This window comes from Onychomys torridus, chromosome 3 (assembly GCF_903995425.1).
Source record: "Onychomys torridus chromosome 3, mOncTor1.1, whole genome shotgun sequence".
Lineage (NCBI taxonomy): Eukaryota > Metazoa > Chordata > Mammalia > Rodentia > Cricetidae > Onychomys > Onychomys torridus.
This window is the reverse complement of record NC_050445.1, coordinates 10808264-10827161: the sequence shown is the minus strand read 5'-3', so window position 1 is coordinate 10827161 and position 18898 is coordinate 10808264. Positions and strand designations below refer to the sequence as shown.

General features: G+C 43.5%; 1 protein-coding gene across 1 annotated transcript in view; it reads left to right on the top strand.

Annotated features, from left to right (window-relative positions):
* Positions 1–1416: 1416 nt before the first annotated feature.
* Jazf1 (JAZF zinc finger 1) overlaps positions 1417–18898 on the top strand; it is a 306088-nt gene continuing 288606 nt past the window's right edge. Inside the window, exon 1 of the mRNA XM_036181528.1 lies at positions 1417–1709. Within this exon, the coding sequence (XP_036037421.1) occupies positions 1595–1709 (115 nt within the window). The 5' untranslated portion in view covers positions 1417–1594. The remainder of the gene's footprint in view (positions 1710–18898) is intronic.

The window sequence follows — 18898 nt, the reverse complement described above, 5'->3', positions numbered from 1 at the left end:
CACAGTTGCCAAATTTCTAATTCAAGATGTAGAATTCTAACTCCTGCTCTTTACACCCTTGTCTGGCCGCAGCTTCCAGCCAAGTGGGTCCCTGGCTCATGATCAGGCCCTTGTGTGCCTTTCCACCATTCTCCCTGGGTCCCAAAAAATTTATTCCTGGCACCAAACTGAACTTCAATGACCCACTGCCCCAGCCCCACCCAATTCAGCATTCTCATTGGCAAATTCGTCACCTTGTAGGCTGCAAGAAGTAATAAACTAGACAAAAATGCCAATGGATAAGAGAACTCAGCCTCAATCTTCATGACTGGGAGGTTGTGAAATTTTTCACAGTGACAGAAATAACGCATATAGCGTGTTTAAACTTACACGAAGTGCCTTAACAATCCTATTATTATAAATAACACCAAGTGGTATATATAGGTTAAAAAGAGAGGGATGCTATCTATATATATATGGTATAATGTACCAGAGGCTAAATAGAATTGTCCTAAGGAAAAATGCTAAATTCAGAATGCATGAATTAATTTTTTAAAACTGCACTCTTGAATCATGAATAATGCTCCTTGGGCATCTGGAAAAAAATACACCTTGTGGATAAAATATAACTGTAACTGGGGGTGGCGTCCAGAAGATAATTGATTCTTCAGAGGTTAACTGGTCGTTATTATGGTTTAAATGCTCACAAAATGGCGAAATCTTCAGTTTTAAGTGAAAACTGAGTATGCATTGACTGTTTCCAGACCATTATGCTGCCCTTTCTGCCTTGGAGCAGGGATACAGCAGCGGGAGCTGTGGGTGTAATTTGGGGTAAGGAAATTATTTGAGTTTTTTGTTTTTTCTCAGAAGAATCAGGGAGAACGACTGTGATACATATGTAAAACACAGTCAAATGCACTTGACAACCAAGCACTCTATTTTGAAATTTAAATAAAGCAAAGATTTTCTTCTGGCCTAGGGGGAAAGCTTCGTTAAAATCAATTAGTTAGTACAGACCTCCAGAGAATACGGACTTTTTAATTTTTTTTTTTTTTTTTTTAATGAGAAAGTTTAAAGACTAAGGTGCACACAATTACCTTTCCTGGGTCCCTAGGGAATGTCATTGTCACACCTAGGCAGGTGGCCAAGTGCAAACAAACGTCCCCGAGGAGGGCCCGGTAACTCCCCGGGTGCTCCTCGGAGGGAACCATGTGTAATTAATAGATGTAGATCTATTAAGAATGTAATGCACGTAACCGAGGAGGCTCCAAGCGGACTGCAGGCACCTCACACTGCGAAGGGCAGGCCCAGGGACGTAAAGTTGGAGGCGGGCGCTGCCAGGTGAGGCCTGGGTCGCGGAGGTTGGGGCCGCACAGCTGCAGGCGCGCGCCTGGTCCCTCCTCCCAGGCGCGGAGTCCTCCCCGCCCCCTCCCCGAGCTCCCGCCGCCTCCCGCTGCCTCCCGGAGGCTCGGCGCTGCGCTCCACCTCGCGCCCCCTCTCCTCCGTCCCGGGCTCGCGCTGCCCTCCCCGCGCCTGCCCCCTCCCCGGCCCCTCCCTCCGCCTCCGCGCGCGGCGCTCGCAGAGCCGACTCCGGGGGGCTCTCCGATGTAGCACCATGACAGGCATCGCCGCCGCCTCCTTCTTCTCCAACACCTGCCGCTTCGGGGGCTGCGGACTCCACTTCCCCACGCTGGCCGACCTCATCGAGCACATCGAGGACAACCACATCGGTGAGGCCCGGGTGGGCGGGGGCGGGGGGGGGATCGGGTGGCGGGCGAGCCTCGGGGTGGCGCGGGCCGGGCGCCCGAAAAGGTGCGGGCGTGGAGGGCCGCGGGGCGCGGGGATGGCCGGCCGCAGGGCGAGGGCGAGGGCGGGCACGGGCCGCGGGGGGGGGGGGGGGGGTGCCGCATGCCGCTTCCGCCCGGCCCGAGCTGTCAGGCTGGCGGGAGCCGGGGAGGCGCCGCCGCGGCAGCCATTCCGCTTCCTCCCCCGCCTGCGTCCTGTCAGCGCCGGTTGCTAGGTGTGGCGCGGCGGGAGGGGGCCGCGGCGGCGGGCGGGGGCCGCTGCGTGCTCTGAGCGGCGCGGGCGCGGGGCCCGGCCTGGCGCTGCGGCTGCGGTTCGGACGCCTGCGGGCCGCGCCCATCCCCGGCCGGAGCGCCCCGAGGCCCCGGCGGCGGAGCGGAGCCCCCGGGCGGCGAGCGGGCGTGGCGCGGCGCGGCGTTGCGGCTAGGCCGGAGGTGCGCCCGGACCGGCGGGGCCTGCGCGGCACGGGCGCGGGGGAGGGGCGCCCTGCGGGGCCCGCTGGGTCTCCCGGGATCCTGGGACCCTCTAAGTCCTGCGCCTCGCGGAAGTCCTTGCACTGCGTTTGCACACTCATCCCTGCCTCCCCCCCCCCGGGGGGGGCTGAGATGGGTGGGGTGCTTTCTGGCTCAGGAGACCCAGCCACCTGCAAAAGGTGTGGCCCTGTGGGTTTGGAAGGTGTAGAGGGCTGTGGGTTGCCTGGGTGAGGCTACCTGTGAATTGCCTCGGGAAGACCAAGTGGATGCAATGGATTCGGCCATGTGGATGCAGCTCACGTTCCTGCGAAGTTGAGAGAGTAAATCACGACTGCTGTGCATTTATGCACGAATAAAATGACACAGAGCTTTTTACCCCTTTGCTTTGTAGAAGGCTTTCTCCTTGCACACAGTGGGCGCTTAATAAGCCTTAAGTGCCTGTTCAGAGGGATTTGATGGGCTGTCCAGAATGGGAACTAATCATGAAAATGGTTTGCAAAATGACATTGAAAACAGAATTCTGATGAGTAATTGTCAGGCTTTGAAATTTTCAAAGTTTCAACATACCACCTTAATGGCTTTTCCCATCTCTTCTGATGAAAGTGAGATAAAAGAGTGAGGCTCTCAAGTTTTGGTGGTCTTAAAAGAGGTTGATAAGAGTAGCAAACCTGCTGATTCATGTCATGACTGAGGAGTCATAATTAAAAGTGCTCCAAGTACAAAATAAGTTTCTCATCATGGCTTCGACTCTAGCGATGCAGAGTTTCAAGAGAAATTTTCCTAGTTCACTGTTCTCCTCTTACTCATTAAACTAAATGGGGATGATAAATGTAAAGAGTAGAAATGCAAAAGTATGCATTATGTAAATGTGTGGATGGTAGCCCCTGACCTGCAGAAAACTCAGCCCATGTCCCATCCATTTCATTAGTTGTCGCAGGATAAACAAAAATTCATGTAAGTTGAGTAATTTTACCTGGTTGCCTACCTACTTAGCTGATTAAAAGACAATATAAATATTTAATTTAGGGTTAACATGAATTAAACACAATTATTCCTTTTGAATTAATTGGCAGTCAGATGATTTAGACTAGCAGTTGGTAAATCATAAGTCTCTTTCTTGAGCTGGCAGAAGTTGTCCCAGTATTGTAGAGAAATCTTTTAGAAGGGTCAAGGGTTTATGAATTTTCTGAAACTAAACTATTAAGTGATGATATCTTACTCCCAAAAGGCTAATATTTTTCTTTTAATGGTGAAAGTATTGAAAACTTAAGTTTAAATTGTTTGGCAGAGATAAGAATTATTATACTTGGGAAACAGTTTGATCCAGCAAAGTTTTTGAAAAGTAGATGTTAAAATGAGCAAATACTTGAATCCAAAGCTTGAAGAGGTTCCCTGGAACTACTGAGATGAGAAGAGGTCCCTTACCTTTAAAGGGCAGCTGGCCGTACAGAGAATTGATCTCACGAAGAAAAATAGCATCCGGGTTAGTTGGTACTGTATAAATATACTTTGGATAAAGAGCTAAGAGTAAAAATGTGAAAGTACTTATGAAAAGCTCTACATTTTTATGATTTATTGTGATTTACACTACACACTTTTGGAGATAATGAGACTTTTAAATAAGTGGTTGCTTTACTGATTCAATGACTTAATCAGCTAGTGGCCACATTAAAGATTCATGGAAAGACCCAAGATGTGTGTGTTATTTTCTTTTCATTCACGGGTCTTATTTAGTCTTGTGTATAACCTTGAGAGGGTTAGAGATATGACTCTTTTTGAACAGTTACCATTTAATCACAGTCAAAAACCCTGACAGAATTTTCAGAGCCTGTAGTTGTCACTATGGCTATTATGTAGCATTCAGATCACTACATTAAGTTATGAATGGCTGTCTTTCCTATAAATGTATAATTCACTGCATTTTTATGTGCATGGTGGTTCTGATTATTGAGCCAATGGCATCACCTTTAGAACACACCCATTTTACCTTGCAGCTCCATCCGCAGCTTGTTTTTGCCTCTTCCCATTTCTAGTAAGGGACAAGGGCCTGTGGCTTCAAAGAAATGTGCTTTCAGTAGCCTGTGTCTTAAGCAGTTTTTCTCCTCCTTGAAGATGCTATACCTCTTCTGATTTGCTTTCTGGTTTTATTCCTTTTATCTTCCTGTTAGTTCAGTACTGGAGAGAGTTCCCATCTCAGGGAAAAGCCCCAGTATTCTAAGCCAAAGCCTTCTCACACCCAATCTCTTACATCGCCTTAAAACACCCCCAGCCTGGTAACTGAAGTGCTGCTCTCACACTGTCAATCACACAGAGCCCTGGTGCAGTTTCCTGGAGACCAGAGAAGCTTCTCCTGGTGAGTGGATACTCAAGTTTGTAGAAACACTCTTGGTGTGACCATCATAAATAGGTGAGGTTAAGCTGGTAACAAGGAAGCTTAGAAACGCAGAGAAAACTAAATTTAGCAATGAAGGTCATGCCCCAGACTTGTGAATGAACACTTGTATCACCGCTGTGAAATCTTTTGACTTTGGGACTCAGAAAGCAACTGTAATCCTAAGAATCCTTATTTAGCTGATTTCATCTTTGGGTACATTTGTGAAACTACAGCTGCAATTTGAATTTATGTGGTAGCATAGCACTTGCTTGGTTTGTTTTGTTTTGTTTTGCCAGGGACAGTTCTAAGTACTTGTTACTTTTTGGTGAAGGAAAATAAAAACACCACCAGACTTTGGGGCATCTTAAATGTTAGTGAAGGGAGATGAACAGTAACTTAAGTAAATGATAGAATGTATTGAAAGGTAATTAATGATACTCTAAAAGTCAGAGTAAGGGACGGTGGATTTGGAGTAATGAGTGTTGGAGTTTGAAAGAAATTGGTTAGGATAGGCCCTAGAAGCTAATACAGGGTCACAATCTTGAAAGAGTTGACATCAGTGGGAGCCAGGATGTCCAGAGAGGGGAGAGCAAACATGGCCCAGGTTCCAAGACAGGACCATGCCTTTGGAGGAGAGACTCAGGTATCTGACCCCATTTAGTTCTTTAATAGTAGTGAACAGCAGGCCTTTTAAGACTTCTCCTGGATGGTAAGAGCCTTTCCTTAGCTGTCATTTATGCAGTTTTCCATTGGGGCTGGAGTCTTATTTACAGGGAATAGCTTTCCCTAGCCAGGACTGGTGTTTCTAGACCTAGAATATCTCAAGACTTGGTAGTTTTCCTCTTAAAACCAAGGTCATAAATCCACAGGTACTTCATTTCATAGAGTTGGTATGTAGGCTATCTAATTAATAAATTGAAGTTTCTGAAAAGAAATCTCAAGTTAGTTCCTGTCATAATGTAGATGGTTTCCCAGAGATGACCTCGGAAATGTTACACTTTGACTGTGAAGGGTCTCCCATAGGCTTGTGGGTTTGAATATCTTGTCCCCAAATGGTAGTACAATTATAGAAGGCTGGGTAACCTTTAAGATGTAGAAACTGACTGGAGGAAGTGGAGGGGGAAAGAGGGTCCTTGAGCCTTGTCCCACTTCCTCCCTGTGGTCTGCTTCTTGCTTGTTGATCCGGTGTGACCAGCCACCTCACACTTCTTGCCACCATGCCAGACTGAATCCTCATACCTTGAGCCAAAGTAAATGCTCTTGTAAGTTCTTTCTATCAGGTATTTTATGACAGCAGTGAGAAAAGTCACTTTGATAGAGTGTTGACACCAAGAAGTGGTGTGGTTGCTGCAATAAATTTGATCACAGAAGCCTTTGGAACTGGTTTTCGGGAGGAATGTAGAAGAGTTTGGAGCTGAGAGAAATGTGGTCAGTAGAGACCTAGCTCAATAAGTTTCATCAGGAACAGGACTAGAGGCCATTGGTGTTATCTTCCAGTGGAAAGTCTATCTTTATTCTGTCCATGTCCTGGGAACTTAGTAAGGCTGAATTCAAAAGCGATGGACTAGTTTGTTGGCTGGGGGATGTGCAGACCAGCCTTGAGGCTGTGGTATGGTTACCGCTCACAACCCTTAATCTGGGGTTTCGATTTACAAGAGCTCAGATGGAGCAGGAGGAGATTTTTTTAAATATTCAGTTTGCTGAGCAAAGAGCATGAGCAGGTTTAAGGTCACAGACAAGGCAGGGTCTGAAAAAGCACATGTGCTTATTAAGGAGATAAACACCATTAAAGAGAAACTTCCCTTTCTGCACTGGCACAGCAGGAGGGTACCCCAGGACAAGCCCCTCCTAGTAAAGGCTCCATCTAGTGAAAATGCGAGTTTGAAAGGAGAGCACCCGGCTGAAAATGCTACTAAAGGGCTTCCCTGCCTGAAAGCAACTGTCTAGGAAAAAGCTTTGCAGGTTCAGCAACCAAGGGACACAGAGCCACTCTAGCTTTGGCTCAGAGGGGCCAGGCTACATCTTAAGATGCCAGCAGAACTTGGCACTATCTTCCACATTACTGATTTTACAGGCTTGAAAGATTCACGAGTAAGGGATTTGGGGAAGATGGCTATTATATAGGTTTTTGCTAAGACTCTAGAGAGATGCTAAGGCCAGTCACTGTATGGCAGAGTTGACTTCCCTGTAATGAGGCCTGAGAGGTCATTTCAGGAAGCTATGAAAATGAACTCTTAAGTTGCAGTGGAGACTCCAAAATGCTAGAAATTCCAGGACTGTGGGATATCCACTGAGGAAAGACTCAGGTGGCAAAGCTGACCAGGGATACTAAGGTCTGTGGAGTCCAGATAAATCCAGAAAATGCCAAATATGGAGCTGAAGGATTTGGTGTTTTCCCTATTAGCTTTTGGTTTTGCTTTGGTCTGCTCTTTCCTTACTGTGCTCTGATTCCTCCCTTTTGGAATGAAAGTGTTGTGTGTTGGAAGTATGTAACTTGTTTTTTTATATCATGGACTCGGAGTTAAGATAATTGCCTCTAGTCCTGGAAAAGACTTTGGTATTGAAAAAGTGTTGGGATCTTTTTTGGGGTTCATTTTTATTTGTGTGTGTGTGTGTGTGTGTGTGTGTGTGTGTGTGTGTGTGTGTGTGTTTATCTTTGTGAGTGAATACCACATTTGCAGGTTCCCAGGTGAGAAGAAAGTGTCACAGGTGATAGGGGCCATCTGATGTGAGTGCTGGTAACCAGCCATAGGTCTTGGAAAAGCAGCACATGTTCATAACTGCTGACCCATCTCTGCAGCCCTTTCTCCCTTTTCAAAGAGTGCTCTGGTTTGTCTATCCACTTACTATGCATTTGTCCTTTCTGTATTGCTGGGAATTGAACTAGGGCCTCCTGTGTCCTGGTCAAGAACTTCACCACTGAACTCTAGCCCTCACTCATGGTTGAGACTCTCGGAGGCTATGGAGACTTCTGACGTTCCATGCAATACCTGCATTTTGCATTATGAGATGACCATGACTCTGGGAAATGGGGTAGACTGAGTGTCGTGGTTGGAATGTGAAATTCTTCTGATAGCTCCTGGTAGTCCCCACAAGGTTGTAGAACCTCTAGGAAGTGGAACTTTGCTGAAGAAAGTGGGTCACCAAGGGTGGTCTTGGGGTTTTATAGTCCAGTGCCCTTTCCAGTCTGCTTCCTGCTTGCTGGTGCTGACAGATGTGACCAGCCACCTTAGACACCTGCCACCATGCCTCCTGCACCGTAACATAGTGTCTCCTCCTGTGACCAGTTAAGCCCTGTCCCCCTTAGTTGCTTCTTGCCAGGTACTGGTCACAGCACCAGAAGTGAACTGATCAGTAAGTACCTGCAGCATCAAAGAGGCGTGACAGTGGAGTGGCAGCTTGCACAACACGGGTAGGCCTTGAGCCCTGCTTCACAGTGAAGGCCAAAGCTAGAACTTCCTGTGCTTCCATTGCTGGTAAGTATGAGTGAGAATTTTAATTCTGGAGAGATATGCAAAGCTGAGTCTGAACAATTTGCCTGTCCTCTTCCTGTGTCCTGTCCATGTACAACTAACTGGTCTGTTTCCTCTAGAATGTAACTGACCGGGAAGCAGCGTAGTGAATCCTGCCTGCTTGAAAGTGATCATACACACCTCTGCAGCTTGTCACCTTCTGACTGTGGACAGCTTGTCACCCTCTGACTTATGTACACTGTATCTGTTTTGTAAAATGAAGATAATAAAAGTGTCTGCCTCATAAAGTGTTAATGGGGACTAAATGAGATTATATTGGTAAAAGACTCATCTACAGTATTAAATTATCTACATCATTCAATTTCTTGCCATTTGTGTATTTTCTAAATAATATGTTTGTAATCCTCATAGGAAATTTGCAAGAGGTTGACAACAGAGGTGTGTCCACCTATCCTCAGTGCTATTTTGACCACTGTTTAACTGTGGTGCGACTCTTTAGGGCATCCTGGAGAGACTGCGACTGGGAAGTAGCCCCTGTGCTGTCTGCTGATGTTGCAGCTTTTGGCCACATTTACTTCCATGTGGCCAGAAGTACTTCAGATGCTGGCAAGGGCCTTAGCCACTATGGACTAGGAAAGTGGTGTCAAGGCCAGCAGCTCAAAAACCAGAACTGGAAAGAGGCACTGTGCCTGGCCTGTGGGCACATTCTCCTAAGGACCTTTCCTGTAGGGAGAAGGGAAGACTGAACGGAGATATTAATAACCTAAAGGCTTGCTGCTGCCTTCCTGCTTTCTCTGCACCCTGTGGCTTGGCAGCAAGCTCTCTCTTGCTCTCTGCCTTCCCAGGAAGGCTCAGGGTCCAGAGCTGACAGGTTTGAAGTATGGACCTTCTCACAGGCACACAACTGAACCTGGTGTAAGAGCCTCCTGCTCTAAGTCTTCCCTGCATTGCCAGACACTGTCTTCAGTATTTTGTCCACCTGTTTATTTCTCATCTAGAATCAAATCAGCCTGTTTGGAACATCCGTATTGAATATGCTGTGTAGTAAATTTCACCAATATCTGCTTGCTTCCCTTTAGTGTACACAGTTTCTGACTTATAACCGAAATATAGACTCAATGCTCTGCTTACAGCTGATTGGTGGACAAAAGCCTCCACAAAAAAATGGTCTTCTTCAGAGCCCTGTATTCTGTAGACATCACCTATGTAGACAGTTTTAGAAATGCAAACTGACAGCTGTTTTCAGAATCTGATTCTTGCCATTGGTGACAGGGAGGAGACCTCAAGGCTAAAATGGGCTGCTGACGCTCAGAGGGCCTTTCCAGGGGTCGTCTGGAAGCCAGAGGTTGACTGTTGTAGAGCAGTGTCGAGGCAGGAGCCATGCTCCCAAACCACTGAAAAGAATCCTCCTTCTTAGGCTTTGGTCTGTACCTCCCTCTCTACATTCTCTCTCCCCGCATTGATCCTTGCCTCTCCCTGCAGATTTTGAGGGTGTAATTATTGACTATGATGTGCTATTGAAGAAATACTTTCTGGGTTGCATATACTCATTTTATTTCATGGTAGTCTAATAGGCAGTGGGTTTGTTCACACTGACTAGGGTAAAGTGCTGATCCACAAATGTTGTATACTTTTGGAATCTGGAAATCAGAACTATAAATGTCAGAAATTTATGTATGGTTTTCAAAATGCCTTCCATTTTACACTCTAAGTCAGAGTTAGAAGAAAATTATATTTTCTTGGGGCCAGTAAGATGACGTTAGTGGGTAAAAACTCTTTGCAGCACAAACCCAAGGATCTTAGTTCAGTCCCCAGAACCCAGATGATGAAAGAAGAGAACTCCTGAAAGTTGTCCTCTGAGCTCCATGTCTATGCTCAGGCTTGTTTGGGCCTGCACTCAAACATACTCCCCCCACCCCCCCAACACACACACTCTACAGACATACGCACCGCCATACCACACACATGCATGCACACATACACACTGCCATACCATATACACACATATACACATTACACAGACATACACACTGCCACACCACAACACACACACACAGACACACACATACACAAATTAATTTTCTCCTTACAGAAAGTACTGAAATCTTGGGATACTGCGGTAGTGTCCAATGTCTTTAAAAAGGCCATCTGCAAACAAGGACCAGATAATGGATATTCATATTAAAGATGAAGTCTTTTGGCAGGAGACAAATATACTGACTTGGGTCACTAAATGTACATCTCTGCCCAGCATTGAAGAACACTTGACAGTCTTCTGATGGGTACTGTCCCTTGTCTGGCTCACCCACTGACCCCTAAGGGAAGAACTGCTCATTGTCTGCCAGGATGCAACCATGACTTTTTTCCAAGGTGGACCATATATAGAGAGAGATCAGTGAGGGATATTGCACATACAATATATGTAACTACTATATATACAATGTGTGTAAATGGCATGTATATTGTAGTCTGTCTGTCTGTGGGAATTATATTCCAAGACCTAGTAGGTGCCTGAAACCATGGATAATATCAAATGTGTGTGTACAGAGAGAGAGAGGTTATATACTCATATTTCCATAAAAATAGTGTCTAGATGTATACTGATATTTACACATGAACATATGTGGGTAATACACACACACACACACACACACACACACACACACACACATCACACTATTTTTCTTTGTATCACCATCGGTCAGAACATACTCTGTTGATGTTTTCTACCTTGCCTGATTAATAAGCTTTTCCATCTTAGCTGGGCACTTACTATTATACACATTTCTTTGTCCTTTCATAGTTTCTTAGCAAACTGAGCATATATTTTTTTCTTATTCAGTTGAGAACTTTGATCTTTCATTTAAAGATATCACTTTTCTTGGCATATCTGAATTGTTAACATCTCTATGCTTTGACTCTGGGCTGTTAGTAAGTAAAATAACTGACACTTGGACAGTTAGGCTAATTACTAAGACTGATGGGTGGGTAGTACATACTGAGTGGGCGTCTAGACAAAGGGATGGTTCAGGCTCCACGTAAGACAGAGCAGGAACACGCAAGATTTCATCGTGCTATTTAGAATCAATTGTAAATTTGTGAGTAGTTTTTTAATATAATTTTCTATTTGACATTTTAAAACTGCTGTTGACTGTAGGTAACTGAAGCCGTGGGAAGCAAAACTCCAGATATACAAAAACTGATTATTACCTCTCTAATATAATACATCTAAGTCATATATGTATGTATGTGAATCCATATGTCTGTACGTACATATGTTTGTATGTGTGTGTAGACACACGTTCATTCTCATTCTCTTTCTCCTTCCTTTCCTTTCCCTAACATCAATGGTTGATGCCCATGGTTGTGAGAATTATCCTACACGTTTTTAATACTTCTTACATGCTAGTAATTAAGACAGTAACTCTTATCCCTAATGCAGTGAAATGTATTTGAAGAAACCAGGTATAGAGGGATGAGATAAATTATAGGAGCCCTAGGGACAGATTTATTGTGATGCCAATGCTCAGCCCCAAGGCCTCTCCTTGAACAACTCATTTTTTGGTGTGCCAATTTTTGAATATGTTCTTGGGCCCATGCAGCACTACTTGAGGCACTGGGGAAGCCCAATAATATGTGTAGCCATGCACTCACAGGATTGGAATTTGTACAGTTTGAAAAAGATTTCAATAGCCCTCTCTATTTTTCTACACTCAACTTGTCACATTTCTTTGTAGGTTCAGTAACATTGGAGTTGAGAGTGGTTTTGAGAGACGACTAAGGAGAAGACTGGGGACACCTTTAGTTGGCTTTGGTGGGACATGTTAATGCAGTTTATGGTCATCTTGTATCTAGTTTCTCAGACCATCCTTTGGTGAGGATTGCTGTCCAGGAACTGTGACCATGTCCAGCTCACCTAGTGTCATTTAACAAAATCTTGGATCAGAGGTAGCGTTGAAGCGTAAATGTGAACTGCAATATCTGTCATGGGGAGTAGTTTGAAGTATGGAGCCAGAAGTTGGTCAGTGGATGGTCAAAATTCTAAGTGGAGGATTCACTCCTAACCTTAGTCCTCCTCTGTTAGGAATATACCCAGTAATACAAATAAGCAAGTACAAATGCACTTCTAGAGATTCTCCTCGCTTAAGTTTCCTGGTTTATTTGGCATGAATATACATAACAATAAAAGATGGTGACAACAAAGTGTCATTAAAAGAACCTGTGACGTTAGTCCATGCATTAAAAAACCTGAAATGTCCTAAGATTTATGCTCATATGTGAAAGAGAGGTATTTGCAAATTTGACAGTTGTAAGACTTGATATGACATTACCAACAAAGATATATGAGGCTGAAAGTAATTCTTTTGAAATATTAATAATTACAAATTGAATTTGATCACCTGTGCTTGAGGGAAGACTGGTTTATCATTCTACCTACAGAAAGTGATTTTAATGCAAATTATTGTCATGAAAATTCATGAACGTGCACAGCTCCAAGCAGAGATTAGCAATATGTCCAGCTGTTAATATACACACAGGCTCCTTTTTGGGATTTTGACTTTCCAATGTTTTGGTATGACCAGTTTATAAAAAAATTTTTCTTCTCATTTCTTTATCGAATAATCAGTTTCCTAAGGGTTTCGCACATGTAGTTTTGTCGTCCCCCCCCCCCCCCCCCCCCCCCACTGAGGAGGTCTAAAGTAGTAGGCTGCCCAAAACTTGGGTTAATTCCCCAGGTTCTCAGTTAGGGACTCATCACCTTGTTCTGGAAACTATGCTATTTCATTACTTTCCCAACTCATATGTGAAGCAGTCATTTTGCCCATCATGCAAGTACTGCTTTCCAAATTGGAACATAATATGTTATCATGGTAGTTAAGTATTGTATCTAGTGAGATAAGAACTAAGATGTTTTTGCTTGGTAAGAGTACAGTAAAAATACTTTTCAGTACAGAAAATCTCTTCATCTTATGAAGATCAGTATTATAGTCAGTCCTTCCCTGTTTCTTGTAGTGTCCGCTCCTGTCTGTCATGGCTGTGTCCCTTACTATGTACACTCTCTCCCCTCCAAAATTCAGTTCCTGTCTAGAGGACAGAGTCTTTCCTTCTTCCAGAAGTACTTTCAGAAACAGCATGAGAAAACCCAGCAGTACTCTGCTATGAGAAGAGTGATTTGCAGAGTGCCTTTGAACTGTGGGTAACATCCTTAAAACTAGGCTTGGACGTATGCATGTTATGGGTTTGAATGTTTATGGCGCATATACACAAATACCAAATTGGTACAGGACAGTTTATATTTAGGAATAGGAAAAATAGCTTTACAAAAATGGGGGAGGGAAGTAAAAGGGAAATTTATTTCATTTTTACCTTTTGGAATAAAAATTTGTGCTTTTTCCAGGTGGAGGGTATAGTTTACTAGAATTATTTCTTGCTTTGCCTACAATGTTTGGTGCTCCAGCACATACAGAGGCCTACACGATCTAAGCAGAAGTATAACTTTTTCCTCCCTTGTTTTTCTTACGAGGCTATTTGGCATAAAGAAGGCTGGGGACTCCATAGAAAATACAAGCTAAAACAGAAAACTGGATTTTGAATCCTGATCAAACCATCTCTTGAAATCCTCATACTCAAGCAGTTCTGACATCCTATATAACTAGTATTTATAAAGTGCCTTCTGGTAGTCTTCAGTATACATTGTGCAGTCATGTTCCCATTTGATGAAAGAGGGAACCAGGACACAGACCAAGTAACTAGCCCCATGGACATGCCAGTAAAGTGTTTGGGGAAGGAAGGGACAGCATTGTCCTATTCTTTACAGCCCCAATTATAAAACTCTTTAAAATACTTGCTCTTTTTTCCCCACACAGAGTCACATTATGTCACCTAAAATGATACAAATGATCCCCCTGCCTCAGCCTCCTGAGTAGCTGAGACAACAAGTATATGGCCCAGCACTTGGCTTTGTTTGCATTTAAGAGACCATTGTGCTCCCTCCTGTACTAGCTAGGCATCTTGGTGTTTGCATTTTAATAGAAGGCTCTTTCACACCAAGATGCCCTTCACAAAGACTGAATTTCCACTGGGAATGCCTTACAAAGCTAGGGAAATAGTTTGACTTCTCTATCTGGTAGAAAGGGTGTTCAAGGCTTCAGAGAGAAGCTCTTCAGGAACCCACATGTAAACAGGCCACCATGGAAATAAGAACAATGGAAACAATAGTGTGGTATGTTGATCTTAAGATGATTATTGAAACATGCTAATGAGTTTTCTTCATTGATACCTATTTATTTTTGAAAATCCAAATCTAAAAAGAAGTTGTGTGTGTGGATATGATTAGGTAAATACCTAATGGGGGTAAATAACCAGTGTTATGTAAGTTCTCTTTGGCTTTGGGTCTTCAAAGGTAAAGTCATTCCATTATGTTCATGCTCTTTATTTTAAAATTTTGCATTAATGGTATATAATGGCATCTAGATGTAAACATGATAAGAAAACTCTAGGTTCTCTGGCTATGTGCTTGAGCCCTCTCTGCTTGGCGCTTCCTGCTGATATCCACAGAGAGCATACTTTGTGTCATGTCATTCTGTCATTAGGCAGTCAACAGCTGGCACAGGAGCACATCTGGACATAAGACCAATGCACCTTACTGCTTCATAACTTATTGAGTGGATGCATCCTGTACGCTTCAGCCCCTGATCCTGCACATGTGGCAAATGACATGGAAGTAATGCAGAAGCAGGGAAATCTGTAGCTATATGTATTTGCACATTTTGGGTAAACTGAGAGACATGGCTATAAACAATTCCATTGATGCCAGGCAGAGTGGTGATGAGCCTGGCTCTATAAGCCACATGGCCACAAGGGGAAACATATGCCCTCCAGAGTGCCACCGCAGCTCAGCTAAGATGGATTGAGTTTTATCTGCATGGTATTTTTCATGTGTGATAGCTTTGTTGGGTGAAATTGCCCTCAGCTTAGGAACATCTATATTGGCGGTAGCATTTCTTTCCTTAGAGACACTGTCCTGCATGCTTTCCTTGATCAGATCCTTTGAGCAGTCTGTCGTTTAAAAAGCTGGATCTCTTAACTAGATCCAGCTAGATTGACTTACAGGTGATCTAGTCCAGTTACTGATTCTGTGGATGAAGAAGCAATGAAGTGTTTGGAAGTGAGAATGAGTGAGAAGGGAAGAGAACAGCTGTGAGCTCGAGGATTCTACAGCCAGCTTATCTCCCTGGGAATCTTGTCTCTATTCCTTTGTCAAGTTATAGAAGCTCTCAGTGTCCCCTTCTGTGCCTCTCTAAAATAGGACAAGAGTTCATGCAAACCTCTGGGTGTCATATGACAACACATTAATTAGGTGTTAGCGGGTGAGTGTTTTGTTGATCAGCCCCTCTGCAGGAACTGGGTTGGCACTGGGCTGTGGATGATTTTGGATACTACCCTTAGATTCCCAACTAGCATGTAGCCTTTGTAAAGCATTGTAATTCCCTGAGACCCCAGCCTCCGTCTGACGAGGATAGAAATAGGACTCCCCTCTTACTGTGAAGATTCTATAAGACTATGCATATGAAGAGCCTGCCAACTGGGAACAGTCCATAAGTGTTCATAGATAAGGTTGTTCTGTCTCTGATTCCTCTTCCATGCTGATACTCCCAGCACCACACATTCTTCAGACTCTTTAATCCTCTTCATGTTTCTACAGTACAGTGGAAGAAATTGTTACCAGAATAACCTTAGGTGCTTATGTCTCAGGAGAAGAATTATACTTTTGGTGGACTTTGATTTCCCTGGAAGTTTTGAATTATGTTTGTACAAGTCATACTGAGTGGTCCTAGGGATCCATGGAATATTAAGACATTCCCTACACAAATTGTTGCTGTTTCAAAGTATATAAACCGTAACTTAGTGTTGTTTATGTAGATTTAAGCTTTTGAGGTATTAGGTCATGTGATTAGACATAAGATCATACATATCAAGGGTCTGGAGAACTATATTAAACTATACATAAACAGAAAACAGCTTTTTTCATCCTTCAACCACTAAGTGCTGGAAAAACAGGAGACATGTTGTATATTGTTTGTTGTGAAAGGATTTATAGTGCTCTTATGAAGACTCCAAGAACAAACTGTTAAGTTAACAAAATGCCATGCCCTCCCCTTTAAGTGCTATGCACCTCTTTAATGATAGTCTTGGAAATGTTACATTCTTGAATGCTGGAAGCTCCTTAGGAAATCCGGGGACAGGCTGTGTATGAGAATCTTTGTGGTGGCTGAGCAGTTCACTTGTTATAGAGACCGCTTTAAATCTGCACTTGACAGGCATTTCCCACTTATTTTCAGTCCTGTAAGATACATGCCAGCAGATTTCCCCATTATAGAGTGTACTAGGCTCTCCTAGTCAAGTGATTTCCAACCTCCCCCTCTCCAAAGCCCCTTTGCTGAAAACTTTTCCTTTACTAGTGGCATCTATATTTTGAAATATTCTAACAAACATGTTGATTTAATAAGTATTAAGTGGTTTTTTCTACTTTCCATGCTGCAGCATCAAAACTCCCAATTCTTTATTAGTAAATGTTTGCTGAGTGTCAGCTGTGGAGGCACTATCCAGGATCTGGGGATAGAGCAGTGAATGACACAGCTAAGGTCCTGGGGCTCACAGAGAAGCTGGGAAAGCATAGTATAGTAAATTAATTTCAACAGTTGGAAGGTAAGGAAAAATAAAAGAGTAACTAGGAGACAGAGGCCGAGAGGCCTGTCTGAAGTAAGGGACTCGAGTGTGGTCTGCTTGGGTAAAGGTATCTCTGATGGACCTCTGTGGAATAAGGGTAAAGGAGACATTTGACTATGGAAGTCGGGGCAGACAGGGCTGGGCAGAGGGAGTGAGGGTGGGGTGGAGTGTAAAGGAAAGAGGGTAGTCTGGGCCTGCACATGTGGACCTGTCAGTCAGGTGATGTCACCACAGGGAGTGAAAATAAGTCCAGCCTCAACTGAGGATGTGGGACATAATGTGGCTTCATTACGGTTAGTTTCTGCTGGGCTTTTGTGTAAACACCAGGCAGCTCAAAGACTATTACCACATAGAAAGCCACAGAGGGATCAGAGAAGAATCACATTACCACTTCAGTTCTCTTTAGATGTAGCTTGCTTACTTTTTCCTAAAGATCCTATTTTTAAAAGTCTATAAATAAAAATGTTAACTAATTCATTTGACTGATCTAGTACATTTGGTATTTTATTTTAAAGCAGGAGTGAAAAAGATCATATATATTTATATTTAAAATAATGCTTGTTTCCAAACTCTGAGGATCTATAGATTCATTCAGCATTTTCTCCAGCAGTTTTGTTAAATCCTGCATAGATTTTATTGGTTAATTACAAATGTGAGGTGTGAGAAACAGAAAACAAAATGGGCTTGACTGATACCTAGTTAGTTACTACAGGGCTGTGGGAGACCCTGAGCCTGTAGATATTGTTTCCTCATAGCTAGGCTTGTTCCCAATTGAAAGGCAGTATTTAATGTAACTCTGTCACAAAAAGTGATTACCCTTTCTCTTTTTAAATTTGCATCTTCAGAGGAGATGTAGTGTAGATGTTTTACTGTCAAGACGGGCCATCACTTCACTGAGAGCATAGGACTCTGTTTTGACTTGTCAGCATCTTTGTACATGTAATTGAGAAGCAGCTGTTTGGGTGACAGGATGCATACATGTAAGTGAAATTCAGGATGAAAGTTAAAACATTAGATACCTGAATTTATACCTGTAATGTAGTGTTTCAGTCAATAGAAAATGCCTGGTGACACTGCCATTGCAATAATGCAGCATCACAAACTATCCCAAGGCTCTGTGCCTGTGTTAGTTGCTTCTGCCCTTGTGGCAAATTTGTGAAATAAATCAACTTAAAAAGAGGAAAAGTTTCTATTTTGACTTAGAGTTTCTGAGACTTGGCCTTATTACACTGAGACTGTGGTGGCATGGTTCTTCATGGTGGGAGTATAGAGTAGTGGGACCTGCTTTACCTAGAAGCAAAAAGGAGAGCCTAGTGTCCTGATATCTCCTTCAGAGGCATGCCCCAGTGACCTAGATTCCTTCTCTTGAGCCTGTCTTCTCAAAGGTTTCCCCACCTCTGAACAGCATGGGAAGCAAAGACCAAATTCCTAGGTCTTTGAGGGAAATTCCATGCCCAAAGGGAGCGGTGGTTTTCCACACTCAGCACAGATGTGTATCTGTAGGGATTGAGCAAGATGCTCAGCTTTAGGCTGATCGTCTAGAGTGGTGGTCCTCAACCTTCCTAATGCTGTGACCCTTTAAGACAGTTCCTCATGTGCCCCCAACCATAACATTATTTTCATTGCTACTTCATCACTGTAATTTTGCTACTGTTATGAATTATGATGTAAATGTTTTTTGAAGATAGAGGGTTGTCAAAGGGGTTGCAACCTACAGGTTGAGAACCACTGACCTATAGGCTGGCTTCAGTCTGCTCAAGAGTGTGCATTCTGGAACCTGGTTAAAGTGGCAGCTGCTACTGAGAGTTCCCATTGTTCACTGTGGATGTCAGAACACAAGTGCCAAGACAGACTACGGAAGTTTAAGGGCTTGCTTCTTGTCATGCCTGTAACATTCTTTTGACAAAATCAAGCCATATAACCAATCCCAGAGTTGGTAGGTCAAAGAAGTATATTTCTTCATGAGGGAAGAAGAGATGTGAGTGAATAATCACCAAATCTGATACTGGTATCCTCTATCAGAAATAGAAGAGACAAAAAGCTTGATATTAGTGCAGAGACAAGTT